At 37.1% G+C, this 22,694-nt stretch overlaps 2 protein-coding genes across 5 annotated transcripts; both read left to right on the forward strand.

The window, feature by feature from the left end:
* The first annotated feature begins 5,640 nt into the window (after positions 1-5,640).
* Positions 5,641-7,647, forward strand: LOC115433682 (C-X-C chemokine receptor type 1-like). The gene is made up of 2 exons (XM_030155143.1): positions 5,641-5,691; positions 5,992-7,647. Exon 2 carries the CDS (start codon positions 5,994-5,996, stop codon positions 7,071-7,073), a length of 1,080 nt encoding a protein of 359 aa, XP_030011003.1. The 5' UTR covers positions 5,641-5,691; positions 5,992-5,993; the 3' UTR covers positions 7,074-7,647.
* A 1,337-nt stretch (positions 7,648-8,984) lies between these two features.
* On the forward strand, positions 8,985-22,027 carry slc19a1 (solute carrier family 19 member 1). Of its 4 annotated transcripts, none has more exons than XM_030155140.1 (7): positions 8,985-9,114; positions 10,445-10,748; positions 10,787-11,096; positions 13,410-14,193; positions 16,560-16,752; positions 18,987-19,128; positions 21,202-22,027. In XM_030155140.1, exons 3-7 carry the CDS (start codon positions 10,809-10,811, stop codon positions 21,400-21,402), a joined length of 1,608 nt encoding a protein of 535 aa, XP_030011000.1. In that variant the 5' UTR covers positions 8,985-9,114; positions 10,445-10,748; positions 10,787-10,808; the 3' UTR covers positions 21,403-22,027. The 4 variants fall into 4 exon arrangements, with proteins under 4 accessions (XP_030011000.1, XP_030011001.1, XP_030011002.1 ...); XM_030155141.1 differs by having other exon boundaries at positions 10,445-10,548; positions 10,801-11,096; XM_030155142.1 differs by having other exon boundaries at positions 10,445-10,518; positions 10,801-11,096.
* Positions 22,028-22,694: the final 667 nt, after the last annotated feature.

Below are 22,694 nucleotides of genomic sequence, written 5' to 3' on the forward strand. Positions count from 1 at the left end.
GATAATTGCATAAAATACATTTTTTGACCAAAAGTATTTCAAAATGTGCTCAGTAACAGGGTTTCATCAAAATGTCACTGATTCTGAAAAGGTTTATGCCAAAGTGCTTATATACAGTTCCCACAGGAAATTCACTTAAATTTACCTATGATGTGTTAAATGACATATTAAGCTACACTGATGTCAAAATTTAGGAAAATATATTGGAAACTTTTTGACTTACACCGATTTAAAGTAACACGGTTTAAATGGGCATAGTGACATGGTTTCTTGATCCTGAAATATATTAAATACAAGCATTTGTTATCACAGTAATAAGCGAACAAATTAGTGCATACAGAATAGGATAAGAGAAACTTTGATTTTTCTCACAGATGTGCGTCTTCCCTTGACCTGACCCAGAAGATAACCCCTTAGAGAAATATTTTCTCTGGAAGGAAAGAAAAACACAGATGCCAGTCATACATTTCCAAAAAATTAAACATTAACATCCAGTTCTCAAAAAGGTATCACCTGTACCAAGTTTTGCAAAATTGTGTGGTTCCATTTTTTTCAACCAGTTACTACTCTCCAAGTCTGCAATGTATGGTGTGTTCATTCATGTTCTGCTCTGGGGTGTTGTTAAGGATGGGGTAAACATGACAAATTCATGGGGCCCAGCATTCCCGGGGGGCCCATACAGCAATGGAGTGGGCCCGAAGAGTTAGAAAAGTAAAGCGTTTTTGGTTTCACTTTCACTTTACACCACTCTGACAATCACAGACGCCCCCCCCCAACAGATCAGCCCCTTTTACATAACACTTGTGTTACAGAAATATTTCACCTTTATTCCAGAACGACGTCTGTGTAAACAAAACGGTGGGGTCATTTGGTCCCACCCTCATTTTAGCAGCTCTGTAACAGAGCCATGATAAAGGTGGAATCTTGATTCCGGAACACTACGTAAAAGGAACACCTCTCGTTCGTCAACCAAAGTATGGCATTTTGATGACGTGTTGTGTGTGTGACCCCCACACTGGGGGGGATTTAAAAATGAGCGTGTACAGTAAACAAACATATCAATGTGACCACAAAGATGTTGAAGTGGGGAGACACCAAGATATGCAAGCTGTTATCACTTCGTGCGGAACAGTGAAAGACGGGTTGATTCTGCAGAGGTGCTCAGGGTATTTCTGTTGTGCAAGGTATACGTCACACTTTACACTGTGCTGCGTCACTGCCCCTTTGATTCTGGAAAACAGGTCCGCTGTGTTTAAGTCCAGCTTGTCTCACCTCTGTCACTCCTTTGGCTTTGGCTGTGGAAATCAATCAGTGGTGGAAAAAAGATGGGATTACCATCTTGCCTTTTTTCCGGGATCTCTGTGTAAAAGTAGTGATTGTTTCAAGTGGCATTCTTGTAGCAAGAGCCCATCATGATTATGTCTCAGGGGGCCCAAAATTGGTAGCGGTGCCCCAGGTTCGGCTGTTGATGGGTTAAAAGCAGAGGTTCAACTTCAATGCATGTCTGCATGTACAATAAATACTGACAAATCAAAATTTGTTTAATATAAAAAGGAAACTAGCTAGATTCATTCTGCTCTCCTCACTTATCGCACAACATTGTATGGTGCAGTTTGATCTAAGAGAAAAAACTCAGGGCAAAACAAAGCAAACCTCCCAGCTTGTCTATACCTGTGACCCTCTACCAGACCTGTGTTTCAAGGAAAAAGGAAGCATGTCTAGTGTTTATTTGCAATGCAGAGCATGACTGCTGAGACAGAATTGGAAAATAATGTGTTTATTTTCTATATCACTGCTTTTTTTTTTTTCTCAGTATCACCACATGCTCTCCCAATTCAGTCCAGTTATGGATGAAAAAAACAAGCAAGAATTATCAAATAATTTATATTCAAAAACTGTGATTATCGCCAGAAAATTATGTGATTGATAATTTTTGACATCAGGAAAACCTTTTATTCTAATATTCATGTCATGTGTAGTACTCAAGTTTGATCTTGAGACCACTTTCTGAAGATCTTGGTCTTTGTCTCAGTCTCAAAGAGGATTTTGGATTTCTGGATTTTGAAGACTAGACTAGACCATTACAGCAGTTGTATCATCAAATGTGTGCATTGTCTGCTTTGTTCACGTCACCACTGAAAAAATGTTTTGAACTTCTCTTTTAGGATAAAACATTCAGAGAATGCTTGATAGGAAAATTAAGAAAACTGTGCATTATACTCTCTTTGGAAGTTTATTCAACTTAAATTCAACTGATTTGGTCACAACATACCATAATCTGTGAAATATTTAAACAAAAAAGAAAAAAAACCAAACTTGTTTCCCATAATGCTCATGTGTTGCTAGTCTGGTCTTGGGTTTGTCTGTTGAAGTTTTGGTCTTTTCATGGTCTTGATACATTGTGGTCTCTCTCACAGTGTCAGTGTTGGGGGACTACTGCAACAAAAACATCCTTCCAGAGCACCTTTTTTTTTTTTAAATTGTCTAATTTTTTCCGTGTGGTCATTTTACATATTGTTAGCCCCATAACATAATTGCCTCAATCATATTTTTGGCCACAATACGATATCTGCATAACTTTACTCTTCTAACACAGCTGATTCAGTTTTCATCATTGGCTATGACCCCAAAAAAATATGACTATGATGCTATGAAGCTAACGATATATCACTGAATGGCCATTAAACATCTATTCTATATATGTACACAGTCAACTTTCAGATCCTCTTAAATGTTTAATTTTGCATGCATTTGTAAGAACATTTCACATATATTTCGGATAAGTTGGACCAAATAAGAAGAAAAACTACACTTGCCTCTGAAGTTGCTGTATATGTATAAGCAATTTTTGATGGTTTTATTTTATAATATCAGTGCATAACAATGTATAAGTTTATGTCAGTGAGTGAACATGACTGTGCCAAAACAAAATTAAAAGGCGGAAAGTAGTGGAAAACATTGCATGTCACAAATTTCACACAGCGGTTGCAAAATATTCTCTTTTTCTGCAACACATAGGATTTTTAAGCTTCTACTCCTTCATGTTTATAAAAGTCTCAGTGTCTTAAATAACTACTTCCTAGTGTGTCCTAGCTCATTACTACTACCAATGCTAATCAAATTTTCATTTTATGTCAAACTATACATATTATCCAGCACACATAAACTAATTTCAACCATAAGCTTGCTTAGGTTGTGCTGCCTCAATCTTACCTCAATACAAAATGATTGGACTGATACTACAATAATATTGCAAACCACAAAAAATGTCATGCAATTAAGAAAACAGGTCTAAGGCTAGAATGAATAAAGTATAAGGCACAATAAATTTAAAACAGAATACATGGATGAAGACTCTCAAGAGATTGTTTTAAAATGCATGTCAATTTGTCTATTTGCAAAGAAATATGTTTTACTGTAAAAAAAAAAAAAAAAAAAAAAGTTGTAATTTACCTGTTTCACACAAGCATAAACACACAGCTGTTCAACAGTAGTGTGTGACATGTCACATAACCACCACTGTTGACCAAGTTATTGCCAAAGTAAACTGGAAAAGGTAAAACAGGCTTTTCTTGTCAGGAGACTGTCCTGGTTCATGGTTGATGACTTCAGATTTTTATTATTTACTGCTGTGGAGCCTTCATGTCTGTATTTCCTTACAGCTATAATAAGATGTAACCCACCACTATGTAGATTATTTACCACTTAAAACCTAGATGAGCTAATTTATGGAGACATAGTCAAGGTGAGAGAGATACTTGTGTGGTTGGAAGCACCTTTACCTTTACTTCGGGACACAGAGGAGGATACCCACTGCACTGAGGCCCTCCTGGGAACTCAATTCCCTGTCATTACTGACATTTTTCTGTGTAAGCTGCCTGATGCTTGTCATGCTATCTAAGACAGGTACTTTCATAGAAATGTACAGTTTTTTTTCTGATTGTGTCTGGCAAGTATTAGCTCTTTTTTTTCCTTCAGAACTCCACACTCACAATACATATCTCTCAACCCGCAAACAATCTTGCTAAAACTCTCCAAATAATTTCAAAAACAGGTGTTCTTGCGCCATTATATTACATGCAAGACATCTTTTAAATACATAAATTATGCGCCAAAGACAACTGAAAACAGTTGTAGGGCAGCAGTTTGTTGCAAGGTTTTCCATACATGTAGGAAACACATCCAGGTATTAATAGTGTACATTCTCAGTTTTTTCCTCATGTAATGATGAAGTCTAATGGTCAGACCCACAGATGAAGGCAAAATGTAGCCTTATTTTTTATGTTGTGTGTTTTGAAAACCAATGCCTGCCCTTATTGTAATAAACAAAATAAATGCAATATGAGTTCTCTGTTGAACTTAAGCATTATTTTTTTTATCATTATTATGCGTAAAAAGAAAAATTGGCCAGGGTATTTCTTTAATTATTATCATTGGTGTGTAGTTTGTGCTTCATGTGCGTAATTCCAAGAATGATTTGTGTGTACAATATTGACAATTTCTTTTTCAACAGTTGAATGTTTTTTTCAGCGGCTTCAAGTTTTTCAAGAACTGTTTGTTTGCATTTGTTTGCAAATGTTTTTCCAAGTTTGGTGTGAGATTCTGAGGTTAGTGTGCAGGGTTTTGTGAAAATAGTGTTATTAAAAACTGTAAAACCAGGTCAGAAAGTAGTGGAATAACACTTGCATATTGCAACAGTTAGACTGAGAACAATGTACATAATTTCCAGAAAGTGTCACCACCTACATCATGACAAAAGAATTGCCTTAACATGCTTTACACCACATACTGCATTACCCAATTAATTGCAACAGGCTGACATCAATTGTTGTCAGAGGGACAAGGATCTGACTGAGAACTGCTCAAAAATATGCATTACTTGCACCATATGGAATATGGTCTTTGAATATTGTTTTTCTGATTTTGTACTTTAGCTCTGTTCTTTCCAAAAGTAATAAGTAACTATATATTTTTTAACGACAAAATTTACTTGGAGTCATTACTAATTATAGATGACCTGATGCTGTTTCACACTGCTGTGAAAAAGGGAATATAAAATACCAACATGATATCATGAATTGCGTAAATATAAATTTATAATTAAAGTGGTGTGTTATCTGTATGCATTATAAGCTTTCCGTGTTCACACCATGTCAAATACCACGTGATTAGTGGTTAGGGTTAGGTTTAGGGTTAGGTTTAGGGTTAGGTTTAGGGTTAGGGTTAGGGTTAGGGTTAGGGTTAGGGTTAGCGGTTATGGATATGGATATGGATATGGATATGTAAAATGGAGATCTTGCCGTAAATTGACACACTATCAAATAGCGTTGAGTAACACGTGAAAGGATGAAAATGCATATGTATAACATGCCAAATGCCATAAGAACTGGCGTGACATACAACACGATTTCATGAGATCAGTCTGAAAATACTATGGTTTTAAGAGTTGCTATCTTACTTTGGTAACAATATCTTACTCTGGTAACAGTTGATGGAGCAGACCTGCAGTAGTGTATGCCAAAATATTTAAAACATGTTGCAGAGCAGTGATGATAGAAGAGGATGTGGTAATGTAACTGGGGAAGGAAACAAGACAGTTGATCAATTCTCCATCAAAAAAACATGTACTACTGTTAAAAGAATGCTCTTATGCACCGAATCATTTAGGTATCAACTTCGTCAAGATAGCAGGTGAGTGTTTAGTCTTTTAGGTGAAATAATATTGAAGGATGGTTAAACAAATTGATTCATGTTTTAAAGTTTAAATAATTTGCAGCCCTGACTGTAGTGAGAAATAGTGTAAAAATTTGCCAAAAAAATTAAGAGTAATTATATCATGGATACAACTGCTGTATTTTCCCCCTATTTTTAAATATATGTCTAAGTTTTTGAATGGCAATACCAGGTTTGGTACCAGGTTTGGTTACTGTAGCTTAATATTTCATGAACATTATAACTGTGTAATAGTTTATGTCTGTCATACATCCACAGTCATGGGTGCCATGTCATTGTCCTTTGACGTTCCTGATGACTTCTTCGCAAATGACAGCAGCCACATCAATTTTACAGACTTCATTCTAGATCCACTCACAATATCATGTGAGATAAACCTACTCAGTCCTACAGTAACTGTGGGTTTGTGTATCATCCTCATAATCATCTTTTTACTGGCAATACCAGGAAATCTGTTGGTCGGATGGGTGATAAGCATCAGTCAACATGCTGCCACTCCATCAGATGTGTATTTGTTTCATCTGACAATGGCAGATTTCCTGATGGCTCTAACTATCCCATTCTCTGCTGTAGTAGTGGTGCAAGGGTGGATCTTTGGAGACTTCATGTGCAAACTTGTGAGTCTCATCTTTGACGCAAACTTCTATACCAGTATCCTGTTCCTGGCCTGTATTAGCATAGATCGTTATCTTGTGATTGTGCACGCCAGCGAGACTCTGAAAAGTCGCCAGAGGATGTGCAGCAGGACGGTCTGTGGAGCAGTGTGGGCTCTTGGTTGTGCCCTTGCACTGCCTGCATTTTTCAATGAAGCCTTTAAGCCAGACAACGACAAGGAGTTATTGATTTGTTCTGAAACCTTTGACATTGGTGACGCCGCCTCATGGAGGGTTACTATACGTGCATTCCGTCACATATTCGGCTTCTTGCTGCCACTGAGTGTAATGGTAACTGCCTACAGCATCACCATTGGAAGACTGCTGCACACCCGTGGTTTCCAGAAGCACCGAGCCATGAGGGTGATCATAGTGGTGGTGATTGTGTTTCTGCTGTGCTGGATGCCATACCATCTAACCATGATGGTGGACACACTCCTGAGGGCTAAGCTCATACCTTTTGATTGTGCCATGAGGAGGTCAGTGGACAAGGCTTTGGCCATAACCAACAGCATGGCTCTTTTCCACAGCTGCATCAATCCAGTCCTCTACGCCTTTGTGGGAGAAAAGTTCAGGAAGAAAATGAAGCTGTTGCTTCAGAGGAGATTCAGACAGGAAAGGATGTCCGGGTCAAAGTTCAGTAGGTCCACATCTCAGATCTCAGATGGCAGTCAAGCTGTTTTCTGAAACCTGTGACTTTTTTGCAATACAACTCATCAAGGGTTCTTATAAGGTCAATCAATCAATACACTGGCCACCCATTTAAGAGTTAGGGTCATATCTAAGTCATGTTTAGACAGCATAGATTACATTGTAGTTCCTGTACACAGAAACAAGATGTGGTGCCCTTTAAAATGAAGTTTAATACATGCATTTGACCTTGCACTTCTTATATTGCAAACATATTCTGAGTTAAGTGAAAAAGGTGGATATTTAAAGGGAAGAAAACTTAGTTTCCTAAAAATAAATTCCACACAATGCTATTCTCTTCAACTTCAAAGTATGAAGTTCATGACATTTTTTGGAAGCTGCATTGTTGACTTGTGTGCTACACCACTGCTGCCATCTACTGAAGTAACTGTTGCTTACGTCTTCCAACTGTTCACTGCCAGTCTCTTAAATTTCTATTCAATTTCTACTTCTATTGCTAATGACTGTATCATCTCTGTCAAACCAGACCTTGTGGTGACCTCTGTTAATTGATGCCAAATTGCATTCTACATTTCTGTTGTATGAATGAAAGCTCAAAGACTTGCAGTGATTATTCACACATTTCAGTTTCATACAAATGAATCAATTAACAATAAAACATTTTTTATTTGTTCTTGTTGGTGCAAAATACTTTTTAACCTCTAATTAATAAACCATAAGTGTTATTTTCATATCAGAGAGTCCAAGACTAGGGATGACTTGTATGGTCAGGCACTTTCTACTCTAAATTTGTAACCTCTCTTAATAGTTTTTAGATTTCTGAAAGAAACAGAAACATTGTCAAATATTCTTGCACAAATTTCCGACTAAAACTGAAAAGCTCAAAAAATATCAGCTCAACATATTCCCAACCTTTTTATGAGATAATTTTGGTAGAAATACAGTAAACTCCACAGCATTCACAGTCGTTTTGGTTATACAATCCCAGATCAGAAGGTGACAGGGACAATTAATCAAAATAAACCTGATTTCTGACCTAAATGCTGTCTGAACTGTATCATACTGAAAACAGTACACATGATATTAATGATGATTATTCCATAAAATGCATTGTTTTTCATAATGAACATTTACATTTTGATTCTTGTAACACATTGCAAAAAATATTGGGACACTGGTAAAGCATTGACCACGTTTTGCATTTCAAGATGCTTCATACATTATCTACATGAATAGAGCATAGAGTGCAAATGACACAACTCCAGACAATAACAGACCCTGGCTTCTGGATTTGTTGCAGACAAGTTCTCAGTCCTAAAGATCTGAAAGGATTAGGTCTTTCCTAGATGTTGATTTTGCACCAAATCATCATAACAATTCACATCATGTCCAAATTATATTGTTAGAACTGAATATGAGGTATCAATGAAATGACATGTAAAAACCTGACAATATGTTGTGTTCATACTGTCTTCAGTGAAACATACATTAAATAAATTTTAATTTCGCTTCTTTGAAAACTGTCTGAACTGTCAATAGAGTCCTGTTTTTCCTGATTTTGGGTTGTAGTACTAGTATAGCAGAAGTAATTTCTGTGTATTATTGTAGTGCTTTTCATTAACTTGTTTTTAACTTCTGCAGTGTATAAGTACTTGAAAAGGACTATACTTAAATGGCATTATTTTCTTTTATTGCAAGCCGAGAGTTGTAGAAATACTATGTCTTATAGAATCTATACACAATACATAGGCTACTGTACGTACATTTTAAATTAACGAACACGTGTCATCGTTGAGTGTCCAGCAGATGGCAAGAATGAGTCACTTACTGAGGAAAATCATAAAGAATAGGAGGATTTATAAGTCCTGTTAACCCAATAACTCCAATCCAAATGACATAAAATGAGATAGTGACAATTTGAAGATTAAACTTAAAGCGTAAAGGAAGTGTAAGGAATTAGTTGTTTCAGTTCGGTCCGAAATTAAGCCTCCACACTACATTTCCCAGAAGTCAGTACGGTTTGATGAGAAAACAGAGCGGCTGACTAAACATTGAAGCTTGAAATGCTGCACACGAGGTAAGTGGCGTTAACTTTCGTTTTATTGATTAATTAAGATATATGCTTTCCTAACGAACACACATCTTATTTTGGAGTAGACAGACTAAGAATATCTGGTAAAGAGTATGTTACGCATTAGAATGGCCTGTTTTTATTTCCAGAGGCTACTTCTAGCCAGCTAACTAGCTGTTCAGTATTTTACTGGACATACCTGCCTTTGTCCTAAAAACAGAGGCTAGAGACTTTGCATGTGGCTTATGAATCTGTGTAAATGCCGTAAATCATATTTGACCGTTGTAGGCGTAGTGCACGTTAGCAAATAAAGTTGGCAATTAGGACTTTTTAACCCACCAAATTTTGGTTTTGGTGGGTTGGCGTTTGAGCCTTTGACAAGTTAACGTGCCAACTGTGTTACTCAATGAGTATCTTGTGTAATTTGTTTACACAGGACCAAAAGTTCTTTAGTGTGCTTGTTAGCCTAGCTTTCAATTTTCTACCATTAATTTTGTAGACTACCATAGTATGCAATACTATGCTTTTGTGACATTCTACTAAAATAATTTGACCACTTATGTGCTTTTCTGTGTAAATTGAACATTTCTTACATTTAAAAAAAAAAAAAAAAAATCACAAACACACACACACACACACACACACACACATATATATTTATATACATACATATATAATTTTTTATTATTTTTTTTCCCCAACATCAAATGTTCATATGTACGTTTGGACCTAGGCAATATGGTCGAAATGTTGTCATGAAAAAAAAATGTCATATCATTTGCTATCTATAATTATGGTCATAAATCCTGAGTCAAAGTAGAAGAGAGAGTTGAAGAGGTTTGTAGTTTTAAAGTATTTATCAACATAAAAGAACAAATAGAAGATGCAACAAGATCAAAAATGAGTAAAAGACACAACAAAATGAACAAAAAGAAAAAATAATGGAGAAGATGTAAATGATGAAAAACGCAACAAAATCAAAATTATTTAAAAGACATAAGACAAAAATGTGTACATGATGTAACAAAAGTGTAATAACTAAAAGAGTCTGATTTTACTTTTGTGTCTTGCAAGCTGAATTCTTATTTATTTTTTTAAAGGTGAAAATTACATTAGAAAACACATATTTTGTAAGTACTGTTTTTAGCTTAGAATGTAATCAAAAACTGACAAACTAAGAAATATGCATATCATGATAATATCTTTCACAACTTTTTACTATAGAAGACATAGAAGCTTAGCTTTTTGCTAAACAGTGGCAATAAATGTAGCACAACAGCTTTACTCTAATGTCAGCTGCAGTGTTGTCTAACCAGCAATGTTACTATCTTTTCAGGTTAACAATGACGCCAGACCCAGCTGCTGGATAGGTCTCTGTCAGACATTGTCACAATGTGGAATGGAACAAAGGTCAACATTTTCTCTTATATGAGAACGACAGTATGTAGTATTTTAACTACCACGCCAAAACCTTGTTAAATTGTTCTCTTAGTTTAAAACATCCTGACATATGCAGGCAGAAGTGTTGAGAGAAAACCAGCAGTCTTTTAAATCCACTCAGCTCAGTTTTACATTAATTTGTTTGTTCCAAAAAACAAAGTTAGCAGCTTTTTCAGACCACAGTAAGTCCTCCCATGGTGATTTGACACAGCACAGAGTTACCCTCTGCATCACAGAGTAGTTCACAAACAGGTGGCACAATGGTAGCAGAGGACCTGGCACGAAGTGGAGACAGATCTGAAGGGGACAAAGAGATTGATCCAAAAGAGTCTGAAGTTGAGGATGCCGGAGGACCAGAAAATGGAGATGCAGAGATGGCTGTTCTTCCTTCTCCAGAAGGTCTCCCAGAAGAAGCTAAACAGCCCAGAAAGTGGAAGTTTGCTGTGATATTTTTGTGTTGTTATGGCTTTATGGCATCAATAAAGCCTGGGGAGCCCTTTATAACACCGTATCTCCTGAGTAATGAGAAGAACTTCACCAGGGAACAGGTATGTCTTGTTTGTACTGGTATATTTTTTTGGGTGTGAATGAAAAACAAAATCCCAAATACAAATCCAAAGTAAATTATGGGGGGAAATCAATAAGAAGAACATTCCGTCCCAGGAAGGCTTTTAGACGATGAGAACAGGTACTGTGTAAGTTTTCTATATTCAGTCCAGCATTTTACACAGCAGACTTAAGTTCCCTGTAGTGAGTTTGCTGATCCCTCTAAATGTGGTCAAGGGTCACATTCCTCCAAACTGGGTCAGTGTTATACGTTTTTAATCAGGTGATTCTTCAAGAATATAGTACAACTTCTAACCAAAACCAAAGCCTGTTAGATAGACATTTTTAGACAACCACATTCAGTACTGTAGCAGAATTTTGATTACAAATACAAATGACTTCTTTTCAATAGCAAGCACTTAAATGTAAAGGATTATTATTATATACATACAGAACAGAAGTCTTAATCACCTTTTGCTTTGTTTTGGGTTTTTTTGCAGGGTTGAAATGGTATTTATTTGTCATTCTCTCCACATACAACAAGAAAATACAGGGAATGTGTGCACGCATTTCCTGTATTTTCTTGCCTGGCACAAAAAACTGAATTTATTGGTTTGTACAGATTAAAGTCACTATTTAGTGTGACCCCTGACCCCATGACAAGAAGCAACACAAACAATTTGAAACATCTGATGTGTGTTGAATGAAACCCGGTCCAAAACATCAGAAAATTAATGCAATAAATCTCATTTTGTCTGAACAAAAGGGTTAAAGTGCAAAGGGAGGTACACTATAACAGATTATAATCTGTTAAATGATACAGTAAACAAAGGTGCACATATTTTCAGAAATTATTGATTAATTATTTTGCTAATTTGAGGGGAAATCATGAGATTTTTTTCCCATACACATTATGGTAATGAATGTGTGACAGAAAAAAACTGTTTAAAATTATCCATCTTCTGAACCGCTTTTATCCTCAAGAGGGTTGCGGTGGTGCTGGAGCCTACCCCAGCTGCCTATGGGAGAAGGCAGGGTTCATCTTGGACGTGTCGCCAGTTCATGGCAGGGCTGATATATGGAGACGAACAACCGATCACTCTCATATTCACACCTATGGGCCATTTAGATTAACCTGTGAACTTACTAGTGCATGGCTTTGGATGGTGGGAGGAAACCAGAGTACCCAGAGGCAACTCATGCATACACAGGGAGAACATGCAAACTACACAGAAAGGTGTTGATGTTGGAATTGAACTCAGGACCTTCTTGTTCTGAGGCGACAGTGCTATCCTCTGTGACACCCTGTTTAAAATTATATAAATATTATTTTGGTCTGAGATAAACTGTCACATAAAAAATGTCATGTGCTTCCAAATATATAGTTTGTCTTCATAAGAATCACCCAGTCAAGGCTACTGAATTGCTTGGATTGTGATGATTATTGAAGTGAGATCACCATTGCTTACTATGACCTTCAACTAAGTTTCTGATGAGTTTTTTGAGTCAGTCTCTTTGGAAAACCTGCTTTGTTAGATGCTGAAAAACATTTTTGCAGTGCAGCTGTTAAGCTGAACACACATCTTGTTAACATTTAGGTTGAGATATTGTTGAGATTCTTGATAAACTGTTTTAATCAGATTCCAAGGGCTAAAATAACTGGATTACTGCTTCAGATTTTGTTTATTTAAAGATGAATGAAACTGAGAATATTTTCACCATGAACTCTGATAAACTGTACGACTGTAAAACTGTACAACCTTTATAATTGTACTGTGACCAAGTGAGTGAAAGTTAAAAGCTGGATTCACACCTCTAGTTCTACAACCCTGACTAAAATGAAAATAAAAAAAGAAAGTAGCGATTATACTGTATTTCATTGTACACAGTACGAACATAGCATATTTTATGTTGTCTTTTCACACATTCAAGAAAAAGTTGGAATGGGGCAATTTAGGGCTAGTAATGAGTCAAAGTAATTAAATCACTATGTGATATGGACAGGGGATTACAGTCATGATTTGGTCCAAAGCAGCATCCAGGAAAGATCTAATCCTTTATGAGTGAAGATGGGCAGACGATCGCATTTTTATTTTCATCTTCATCACAAATTTGAATGTGTGTAATCACAAAAAGACAACCTGAAATGCTAATCATAAAAAACCTTTAGTATTTGATAATTTCAAGTCTTATTGTCATTGCAATATTTAACAATGATATTGCAGTTTGTAGATTTTCCAGAAGTGTGTTTTAAATCTTTTTTATTTATCGTCCTGTTTAGATATGTGTTTGACTGACGTGATTGTATTTTCCAGGTGACCAATGAGATCACTCCTGTGCTGACGTACTCCTACATGGCCGTGTTGGTGCCAGCCTTTCTGCTGACAGATTTCCTGCGGTACAAGCCGGTTTTGATCATTCAGGGCATCAGTCAAGTCTCCATTTGGCTAATTCTGCTACTAGGGACCACCCTCCTTGAGATGCAGTTCATGGAGTTTTTCTATGGCATCACCATGGCCTGTCGCGTGGCTTACTCCTCCTACATCTTCTCCCTGGTCAGTCCAGTCCTATACCAGCAAGTGGCTGGGTACTCGCGCTCTTCCGTCCTTTTGGGGGTATTTACCAGTTCTACACTTGGCCAGATATGCATGTTCAATGGCATCACCTATTACACCTTAAATGCCATATCTTTGGGTTTCGTCAGCTTTGGCCTACTGCTCTCTCTGTGCCTGCCCTGGCCAAAGCGCTCTTTGTTTTTCAATCGGTCAAAAAACCAAGAGCAAAAGGAATTGGCAGGATCAACAGCCACCAAGGGAGAACTGGACAAAATTAACCCGACTGAAGGTGCGACACCTGAATTGGCTTCCCCATGCACTGGGATGCGCTGGAGCGATTCTGTCTTTGTGCAGATGCTACTGGAGTTAAGAAATGTGGTGAGGATGCCAAGTCTGCGACTCTGGTCACTGTGGTGGATCTTCAACTCAACAGGGTACTACCTGGTGCTCTTCTACGTCCACATTCTGTGGAACAAAGTACACCCAGCCACTGAGACCAAGGACGTGTACAATGGGGGAGTGGAGGCAGTTTCAACACTACTGAGTGAGAATTTTTTTTGACATAAACAACACTCATTTTTTGAATCCAGTCTGTGTTCTATACTCAGTGTTCATGTGCCAGTTACAGTCTGCTACATTTTTGTTCACAGTGGGCATGAAACTCTAGCTGGTCATCTAAATTTAGATGCAAAAATGGGGATAGCTCTTCAGTGCTCTAATCCAACAAAAAGCATCAAAAGCCCCCATGCTGCAAACCAGTAAGGCCATTACAATGTTCAGCAATCTGATCATGAATTTTACAGTTTCAGTAGGTACAAATACATTGGATGTGTAGGATTGGGGAAAAATGTTAAGCTGTTTACCGTTATAAGATATTAGGCTGAAGGCACCATGTAAGACTTGGAGCACTGTGCTTTCATTGAAGGTTTCTCAGGATCAACTCTAGATCAATGCTAGTACCTTAAGGGCACTTACAGAAGAACTGATTCATAATTAACTAAACCAATCATAATAAATCATGTTAAATGGTATGATATTATTTATTTTTATTGAAAAATGGGAACCTTTTCTTCCAAAATCACTGCCACATCCCCCTAATTGTGGCAAATTCTTTCCATGACACCCCCCCCCCCCCCCTTTCTAGCCATGGCATCTTGGCCCAATATTTTAAGCAAAAAGTATTGATACTTTAACCAGCCTCCCTTTGTCTTTTTTATGTTATGTTTGTCTTGTGTTGTTTACCAGAAAAAGAGAACATTTGAAAGCAACATTTAAAGCAGTGTATGACTTTCGTTACAATTTTTTTCAAATTTGTAAAACCAGAGTGATAGCCTAATTTAGTGTTCTAGTACTCAAGTCGGCCTCGAGACCGTTTTCTACCATGTTCTAGACAGTGCAGTGTAAAATCTCCTGCAGAAAGCAAGTCTGTCTGGAATATACTGTAATATGAGCAAAGATTAGAAACCCAGTACTCGCTTGACAGAGTATATCACTGTTGATGTGTTGTAAATGCATATATTTTTGTTCATTGTTAACTAAATATTGTTGATTTGTAACATATTGTTTTGTTTAATGATTTTAATTAACATGTTCAAAACAAAGCATTCATTCAAAAAATGATGATATGCAATATTTGTAGTGATACTTATATATATATCTAAGGAAGACTGGTCCTATAAACGATTCCCAGTCTAGCTTAGTCTGAAGGCCCAGCTGTTGATTATTAACTGAGGGGATATTAAATCATGGTTATGAAAACTGACTTGTTTTTATGGTCTTGGTCTCAACTTGGTCTTGAATTCTGAAAGACTCGGTCTAGACTGCATTTGAAAACCAATGGTCTCGACTTGGTCCCAACCCTGCAAAGACTTGGTCGTGACTCGGTCTCGACATGCGCGGTCTCGTCCCCATCACTAGCCTAATTATCACTAATCCATTAGTCTTTCCGTGCTTACACATCTGAGTCATTTCCTTCATGGTGAACAACTTTGAAGATGACTCCATCACAGTCTGGTTGTTTACATAACAAACCGAAATGCCTTTTCAGAAATTTTGTCGTGAAGTGCATTGTGGGAATAGTAATTCCATGCAGCAGCAATTTCGCTGTCTCTTTATGAGTGCTGAACCCAAATGTTGCCTTTATCTCCATCTACCGACTATACTCATTCTTTAAAACAGTGCTGGTGGACTGTATAATTTTATGTTATGGCAATCTGGCTTGTTTTCTTGCTGAATCTGTGAGAAACCACTTTCGCTTGGTCACCATTCCCACAATGCACCATGACAAAATTTCTGTAAAGACCCGAGGGATATTTCGGTTTGTTAAGTAAACAAGTGGACTGTGCTTATGATGGAGTCATCTTTGAAGTTGTTCACCGTGAGGGAAATGATTGAGGTGCGTAAGAGTAATGGATTAGTGATAATTCGGCTATCATTTGGGTTTTACAAATTTGAAAAAAAAAATTTGGGAAGAGTCATACACTGCTTTAACAAACCACCTTATTAACCACTGTAAAACCACCTCAGAGAGTGTCATCTGTACTTAACAGGTTACGTAATTGGTCTCTTTACCATTTACCATTAATCTGTAAGTGATTACATCAGCGATTGTACTTTGATTCACAGTTCTAAAGTCCAACAGACAGCTGTTAACTAAGCTGGGCATCACGTGAAAACTGTCAACCCAAACTGATAAAAGGTGATATGGAGAGATTCGCTTCCTTGTGGTATTTTTTTTTCTGTTAATCTCCATAATACTTCTAATATTTAATAATATTAATTATAATGAATAATAATTAGTAGATAATATTAATATAATAATATTGACAAGGACATACATAAAAGATAGTGTGTGAATAGTGCTGGTTAACTTGGCAATGTTCTTTCACACTAATCTTGGGTCTTTCACAGGTGCAGGAACTTCCTTCATTGCGGGTTTTGTTAAAATCCGGTGGAACGTGTGGTCTGAGTTGGTGATAGGCATTATCACGGCAGTGCAGGCCAGTTTGCTGCTGCTCATGTACAAAACAGACAACATCTGGATCTGCTATGTGGCCTACATCCTCTTCAGATGTGTCTACCAGTTTCTGGTGCCTATTGCAACGTGAGTACAAGCTTTCTGTGCAAGTCTTTATGAAACAATGAAAACTACTGCTGAAGATAGATTCAAAGTATTAGGAGTGTCTTTACTATCCTGATTCAACCGTGTGGGCTCACCAGTTGTGTTTTGGCTAGGGATGTCAAAATTAACACGTTAACGCGGATTAATCTATCATCATGATTAATCTGATTTTAAAAATTTATGCAATTAACCCATCTGCAGTCCAGAATGACTCTGAATGTTTTTGGCAACGCATTTGGTGGAGTTTGTCGAAGTACAGTTAATGCTGCACATGCACAAATGGGCAGTTGATCTGGTAGTGACACGCAGCAGAACCAACCCATAAAGATGGAAGACGCTAAACAGCACATTGGCCTTCTGGATGGGAAACTTGAGTACAAAAAAACCCCCAAGATGGAACAGTCGACTGACATAAAGTATTATGCACACTCTGCAGGAAGGAGTTTTCTTTTCACTTCCAGCTTAAATACCACAACGTGAAGCAAACGTTAGTCTGGGATTCTGCTAGCACTTTGGCTAACACGTCACCCAGCTTGTGACAAACACATTGAGTGCATATATATTCCCTTTTTTTGTTGAGTCTGTCATGCAAAATGAAACACAATTAATATACATTAAAAATGAATGATGTTTGATCATGATTAATTGAAATTAATCCACAGCTACCCTGTGAAAATTTTAATCGATTGACGGCACTAGTTTTGGCCTTCATCTTTTTTTTTTGTGATCTTACCTGGTTTAAAAGTAAAGGCAGTGAGCCTCATTCTGTAGGTTGGGAAATTTTGACAGGATTCTGACACAAAAGTCTCTGAGAACAGAAATGGCAGAAGTTAATGCAAGTGCAAATGATTAGACTGAGTTTAAAAAGGACATTTACAAACCGGGATGGGCAATGTGAGTAAAAATTTTAGCATGATTAAAAACTCAGTGTCATCAAATATTATTTCACATGTTCAATGGCTGATTTTAGTTCCCAGTTGAAAGTTGAAGAAACCAGATGGTTTTATAAGTTATTCATAAAGCAACAGGATAACTATGTAGAAGATTTTATAAAACCACACCATTTGGTAAAGCTATATCTAGTTGAAACAAAGTAAAAGATGAAAAGGTGAAGATGACTTAAAAGATGTAATAAGATGCAAACACACCCATACTCTCAAATAATTAAAGCCCATTTTTTGATTTTGTTGTTTTGATTTAATCAAATACACAAAATGAATGCAATCTGAGTATATTAACAATTTTGAGTAAAAGCCGAGCAAGTTTTCACAAAAGCATGGCCTAATGGTGCGTTCCAAAGAGCTGGGAGGTGGGAAGTTTCCAACTTCCAACTCCGTAAAATGCATTGGAACGCCCGTCGAAGCTGGAGGTCCAAGTTACAAAGTAGGGCCAGATCAAACTACTCCAACCTCACCGCGAACTACAACGTGATGTCATCCAGCATTTCACCTTGTCCATCTTGTTTGTGTTTGTGAGAATACTGTACTGTTTGACAGTCAAAATGCCTCTTCAGTAAGAAAGCAAATAGGAGCTTAGATCTGTGGTTATCCATACTTGTTTATGTTCAATATGGATCATCTGGAATGCTTTGAGGTGGGATGTTGTTAACTCCAGGTGGGATATATCTTACCTCCCAGTACTGTGGAACACCCCATAATACAAGACCTGAATGTGAAAGGACAAAGTGGTCTTAAAATGAAAGGCTACATACTTGGATGAAAATAGGAAAGAGATGATATTAATCCCTGATGACATTATGTCCATATATTGTCTGTTCTAAAAGTCACAAAAAACCAGATGTGCCTGTTAGTTACTCTGAGAAGGCTTGAGGTCTGCAGTCACTTTGACATCATTATGTGACCAAAAGGTATGCTTTTAGCATAGTAATAAGCTACCATTTTGTGTTATAAACATGAAGATATTTAATTTCTGCCAATATACTGAAATGTTGTGAAAGTTTATGGAAATTATTAGTCCTTGAAAAGTCCTTTTCATCCTATTCTGATTTATCAGAATGCGATAAAGAGGATGGTTTTAAATTACTTTTTCTTTTTTTTAAAGGCTTGGTAACCCTGCATAAATTACAACAGATAGTCCAGACTAATATACTCTGAAATTAGATTTGTAAATGACTACAAAATGAATTGAATGTAAATAAATGAGTGGTAAGTTGTACATTGAGACATTGTACTCACCTGTCTGAGGTTTATACCTAGGTTCCAGATCGCCTCATCCCTCACCAAGGAACTCTGTGCCCTGGTGTTTGGTATTAACACTTTCTTGGGGACCATCCTGAAAAGCATCATTAACCTGATATTTTCTGACAAGAGGGGCCTGGGATTGGATGTGCACTCTCAGGTAAAAACATTGACACAGAAGTGAATAGTGTTTTCACCTTGACACATGTCATGACAACAGATATTTCTTGCATAAAATGTATAAAATATCATTACAGCACCTAAGCCCCTCACAAACCTGGGGAAGCACTGTTTTCTCTGCAAGGTGTGATATTTATGTAGCGCAATTAATTCTCTAAAGAAATACTGTAGTTTGACAGTGTCATTGAAGACCGGGTTTGAAAAACTTTTAATTAGGTTACATGAATAAAAGCTCATACCCCAATTATAGGGCATGTCATGTCCAAATAACCATACATATAGCACATGCTCTATAGTTTCAATGAATTGTATTTATTTCATGACCACAGGGAATTACCCATTTTTGATTGAGCTACATTACTTAACAGTCGAATGTGTTTTTCTCATGTTTATTTTGTGAAATTTTTATATTAAGCAAGTAACAAAGTACATAACATAAATATACAAACTATAGAGAGGTAAGTGAAATCTGTAGGCTGGGATTCATGTCGCACACTCAAACACCACTAATCTTTTTACCCACCTAGACAAAAATGTAAGTCTGTTTTTTCTGACCTGGACCAGATTTTTTCCTACCCAGACCTTTATGTGACTGGAGTAGCTTCTTGTTTTTTCTTCATTGATCAGAGTCCTCCTATTGTTCAGATGCACCCCTTGGTGTGTCATGCTCACTCTCCTCCAAGTGTTTTTGGGATGTTTTCATATGAATTTTTTTCCTGTGGAACAACAGTCTTTCAATGAATAGAAACGTTCTTATAAAGAATGGCATTTGGGACACAACAAAATAAATGCTGCCTGCTTTTCCTTATGATCAGTTTTTGTAAATATTGTGTCTTGGAGTGCTTTAAGTAGGTCTTAATTCATTGCCACAGATGTTTTTAGTCATTTAGCTTATGCAGGTTTTAACTTATTTTTGTCAGTGTCCACATTTCTGATGTTACAAAGCATTAAACCTACCATGAAAAACTAACTGGACATATTTTATACATGCACTTGGTGAAAAGTAGATGAACCCTTGACTGTAATAATCACAACCTTACCAAATAAAACCTACATCTGTTCACGACCACATATGTACTAAGAAGAATAATCTTTATTTTGTCAGTGTATAGTTTATGTAAGAACACGTAACACACATCAAAACTGACCCTCTGTTCATCACTAGAACATGTAGGAACAGTGGCCTTGCCGTGCCAGATGCCTGGGGAGCAAATGGGGCAGTTAAGTGCCTTGCTCAAGGGCACCTTAGCTGACAACTCTGCCAGTCTGGGGAATTGAACTGGCGACCCTTCGGTCACAAGCCAATTCTACAGTCTTCTAGGCCACAGCTACTTACCATTTTATTTACCTGAGGAAAAAGATTTGTCCCAAAGCCTTGTGACTAAAATGGTCTTGAGAAGGTCATAAAAACATCAAATTGAAATGTCCCATATCTGTAGACACCCTGAAATAGAAGATACATCAACATATCGCACAGCCTTAAGACAGAGTACATGTAATGAATTACAAAAAGTATGAGGGAGTCAAAAAATTCTCAAAGACAGCCCCAGCAATTCTGCAAAGGACTCTACCAGTGGAAACATAGATTGCAAAGAGACTGATCTCATGAAATGGCGTGGTATGTCAAGGCAGTTCTTATGACATTTTGCGTGCTATATGTACACATTTTCGACCATTTTTCGTGTTATTCAACGCCATTTGATCACATGTCAATTTACGACAAGATCTCCAGTTGACATAATCCTAACCCTCACTGCGCTGTATTTGACAGGGGGCTAATAACATGCACGCGGAAAGCTTATAATGTGTACAGATAACATGCCAATCAAAAGTGGTGTGTATATTTATGAGAGTCATGATATCACGATGGTGATTGCAAAAGTGTTTAGACTCTAATGGAGCTTATGTAGAAAAATAATTTTGTTATTTTGATAAATAACCTTTTTTATTACATTTGTCTGAGAACTTTATAAATCTCCCTTGTATATGTTTGACATTTTTTGTTTTTGCTTTTGATTATGAATGAACAGTCTTATGTTTATTTTTCTTTCAGTTTCTGGTTTACTTCATTTACTTCACACTGCTCACAGTCATCTACTTGATCAGTGCCACAGTGGTCATCGTCCGTCACTATAGAAACCAACCCAACAGAGGGGGTGGAGCTAATGAGCAGGCATCATCAACAGAGCTCAGTCCTGTGGCCATCAGTTCAGAGGTTGACCCTTTGTCTAATGGCAAAAGTATCAAGACATAACTCCATCTGATGTCACCTTAAACGTGCAGTGTTTTCCTGTCAGACTGGGATCAATCATTTTCACTCACTGGTGTGAATGGGAGTCAGTGTTTGCTGCAGAGCCTTAATCAAAGAAGTGCCTCCTCTGCTCGTGAAAGATCCAGCACTACAGAGCTCAGACCAGATTTTGGTCTGCTTTATGATGATTTATATGTTCGTGATGACACAGTTGATCATTGTTAGTGATTCAATGGCTTCGTTCACACTGCAGTCTTAGTGCTTAGTTAGGAATGACTTGGCTGTTTTTTGGTTAGGTTTTACACATTTTATAAATGTGCAGATGTCAATGTAAAGTGGTCCTGAACTGACCCACACATGCAAAAGCACAACAGCACAAACATCACATACCAATGTAAACATGAAGGCCGCTGAAACTGATGTGCAGTGAAGGGCTGACATGAACATTTGTGACCAGATTATAATGAGGGTGAGGGTGAAGGTTTAACACCTATTCTGTACTAGTACCCATATCGATTATTCTGCTTCAATACCAGTTCCTAAACAATAGTGTTTTTTATACTAAATTTTTAAACACTCCTTCAGCTACCTCTTCAGTTTAGTATTAAACCCATCTTCGCAACTTAAATTACCGATTTACCATATTTTGAACACTTTTAATGACAGTGATCTAATCTTTAGGAGTGTACTGTCAAATGACAAAGGCAATTCTGATTCTGATTCTGAAATATGGTACTAAAGAGGACTTTTTTGATACTCAATAATTAACTCAGCAACAACTGTAAAAAAGACCAGGGCCCGTATTCCTAAAGATTCTGAGAATCCTCTCAGAGAGTTCCTAACTTCACCTAAAAATTCCTAGCAAGGAGTCTTAGCTTAGGAGTGATTCCAGAACACTCTCAGAGAACTGAGCAAGGAATGGACAGAAATTCCTATCTTAGTGGGAGGTGTGGTTGACCCCACTGCTAGGTATGAGTCATCATTTCAAAAGCTGTGATTGGTTAATCCTAAAAGCTAGAAAAAAATATACTTTTGGTGATAATGGGCAAGGGATGGACCCTCAAATCGATAAACTTAATCATAGAATCTTATCTTATGAAGACTAATTGTAAATAATATTTCACATAAAAGAAAATATCTGTTCAATGAATAGTCAGCTATACTTTAAAATTATCCTACAAAATGTCTGAAAAAACTCAGGCCCACATGCACAGTATTCACCTAGTGATAGTTATATTTATTTGCTCATATTAATTGGCATGCTGGTAATTTTTGCACTTTGAACATTTCAACTC

The sequence above is a fragment of the Sphaeramia orbicularis genome, chromosome 2 (genome assembly GCF_902148855.1).
Source record: "Sphaeramia orbicularis chromosome 2, fSphaOr1.1, whole genome shotgun sequence".
NCBI classification, from domain to species: domain Eukaryota; kingdom Metazoa; phylum Chordata; class Actinopteri; order Kurtiformes; family Apogonidae; genus Sphaeramia; species Sphaeramia orbicularis.

Coding starts and splice junctions, on each gene's coding strand:
- LOC115433682 (XM_030155143.1), top strand. CDS start 5,994: ATGGGTGCCATGTCATTGTCCTTTGACGTTCCTGATGACTTCTTCGCA.
- slc19a1 (XM_030155140.1), top strand. CDS start 10,809: ATGGTAGCAGAGGACCTGGCACGAAGTGGAGACAGATCTGAAGGGGAC. Junction 14,194..16,559: donor GGCAGTTTCAACACTACTGA/GTGAGAATTTTT, acceptor GGTCTTTCACAG/GTGCAGGAACTTCCTTCATT. Junction 19,129..21,201: donor GATTGGATGTGCACTCTCAG/GTAAAAACATTG, acceptor TTTTTCTTTCAG/TTTCTGGTTTACTTCATTTA.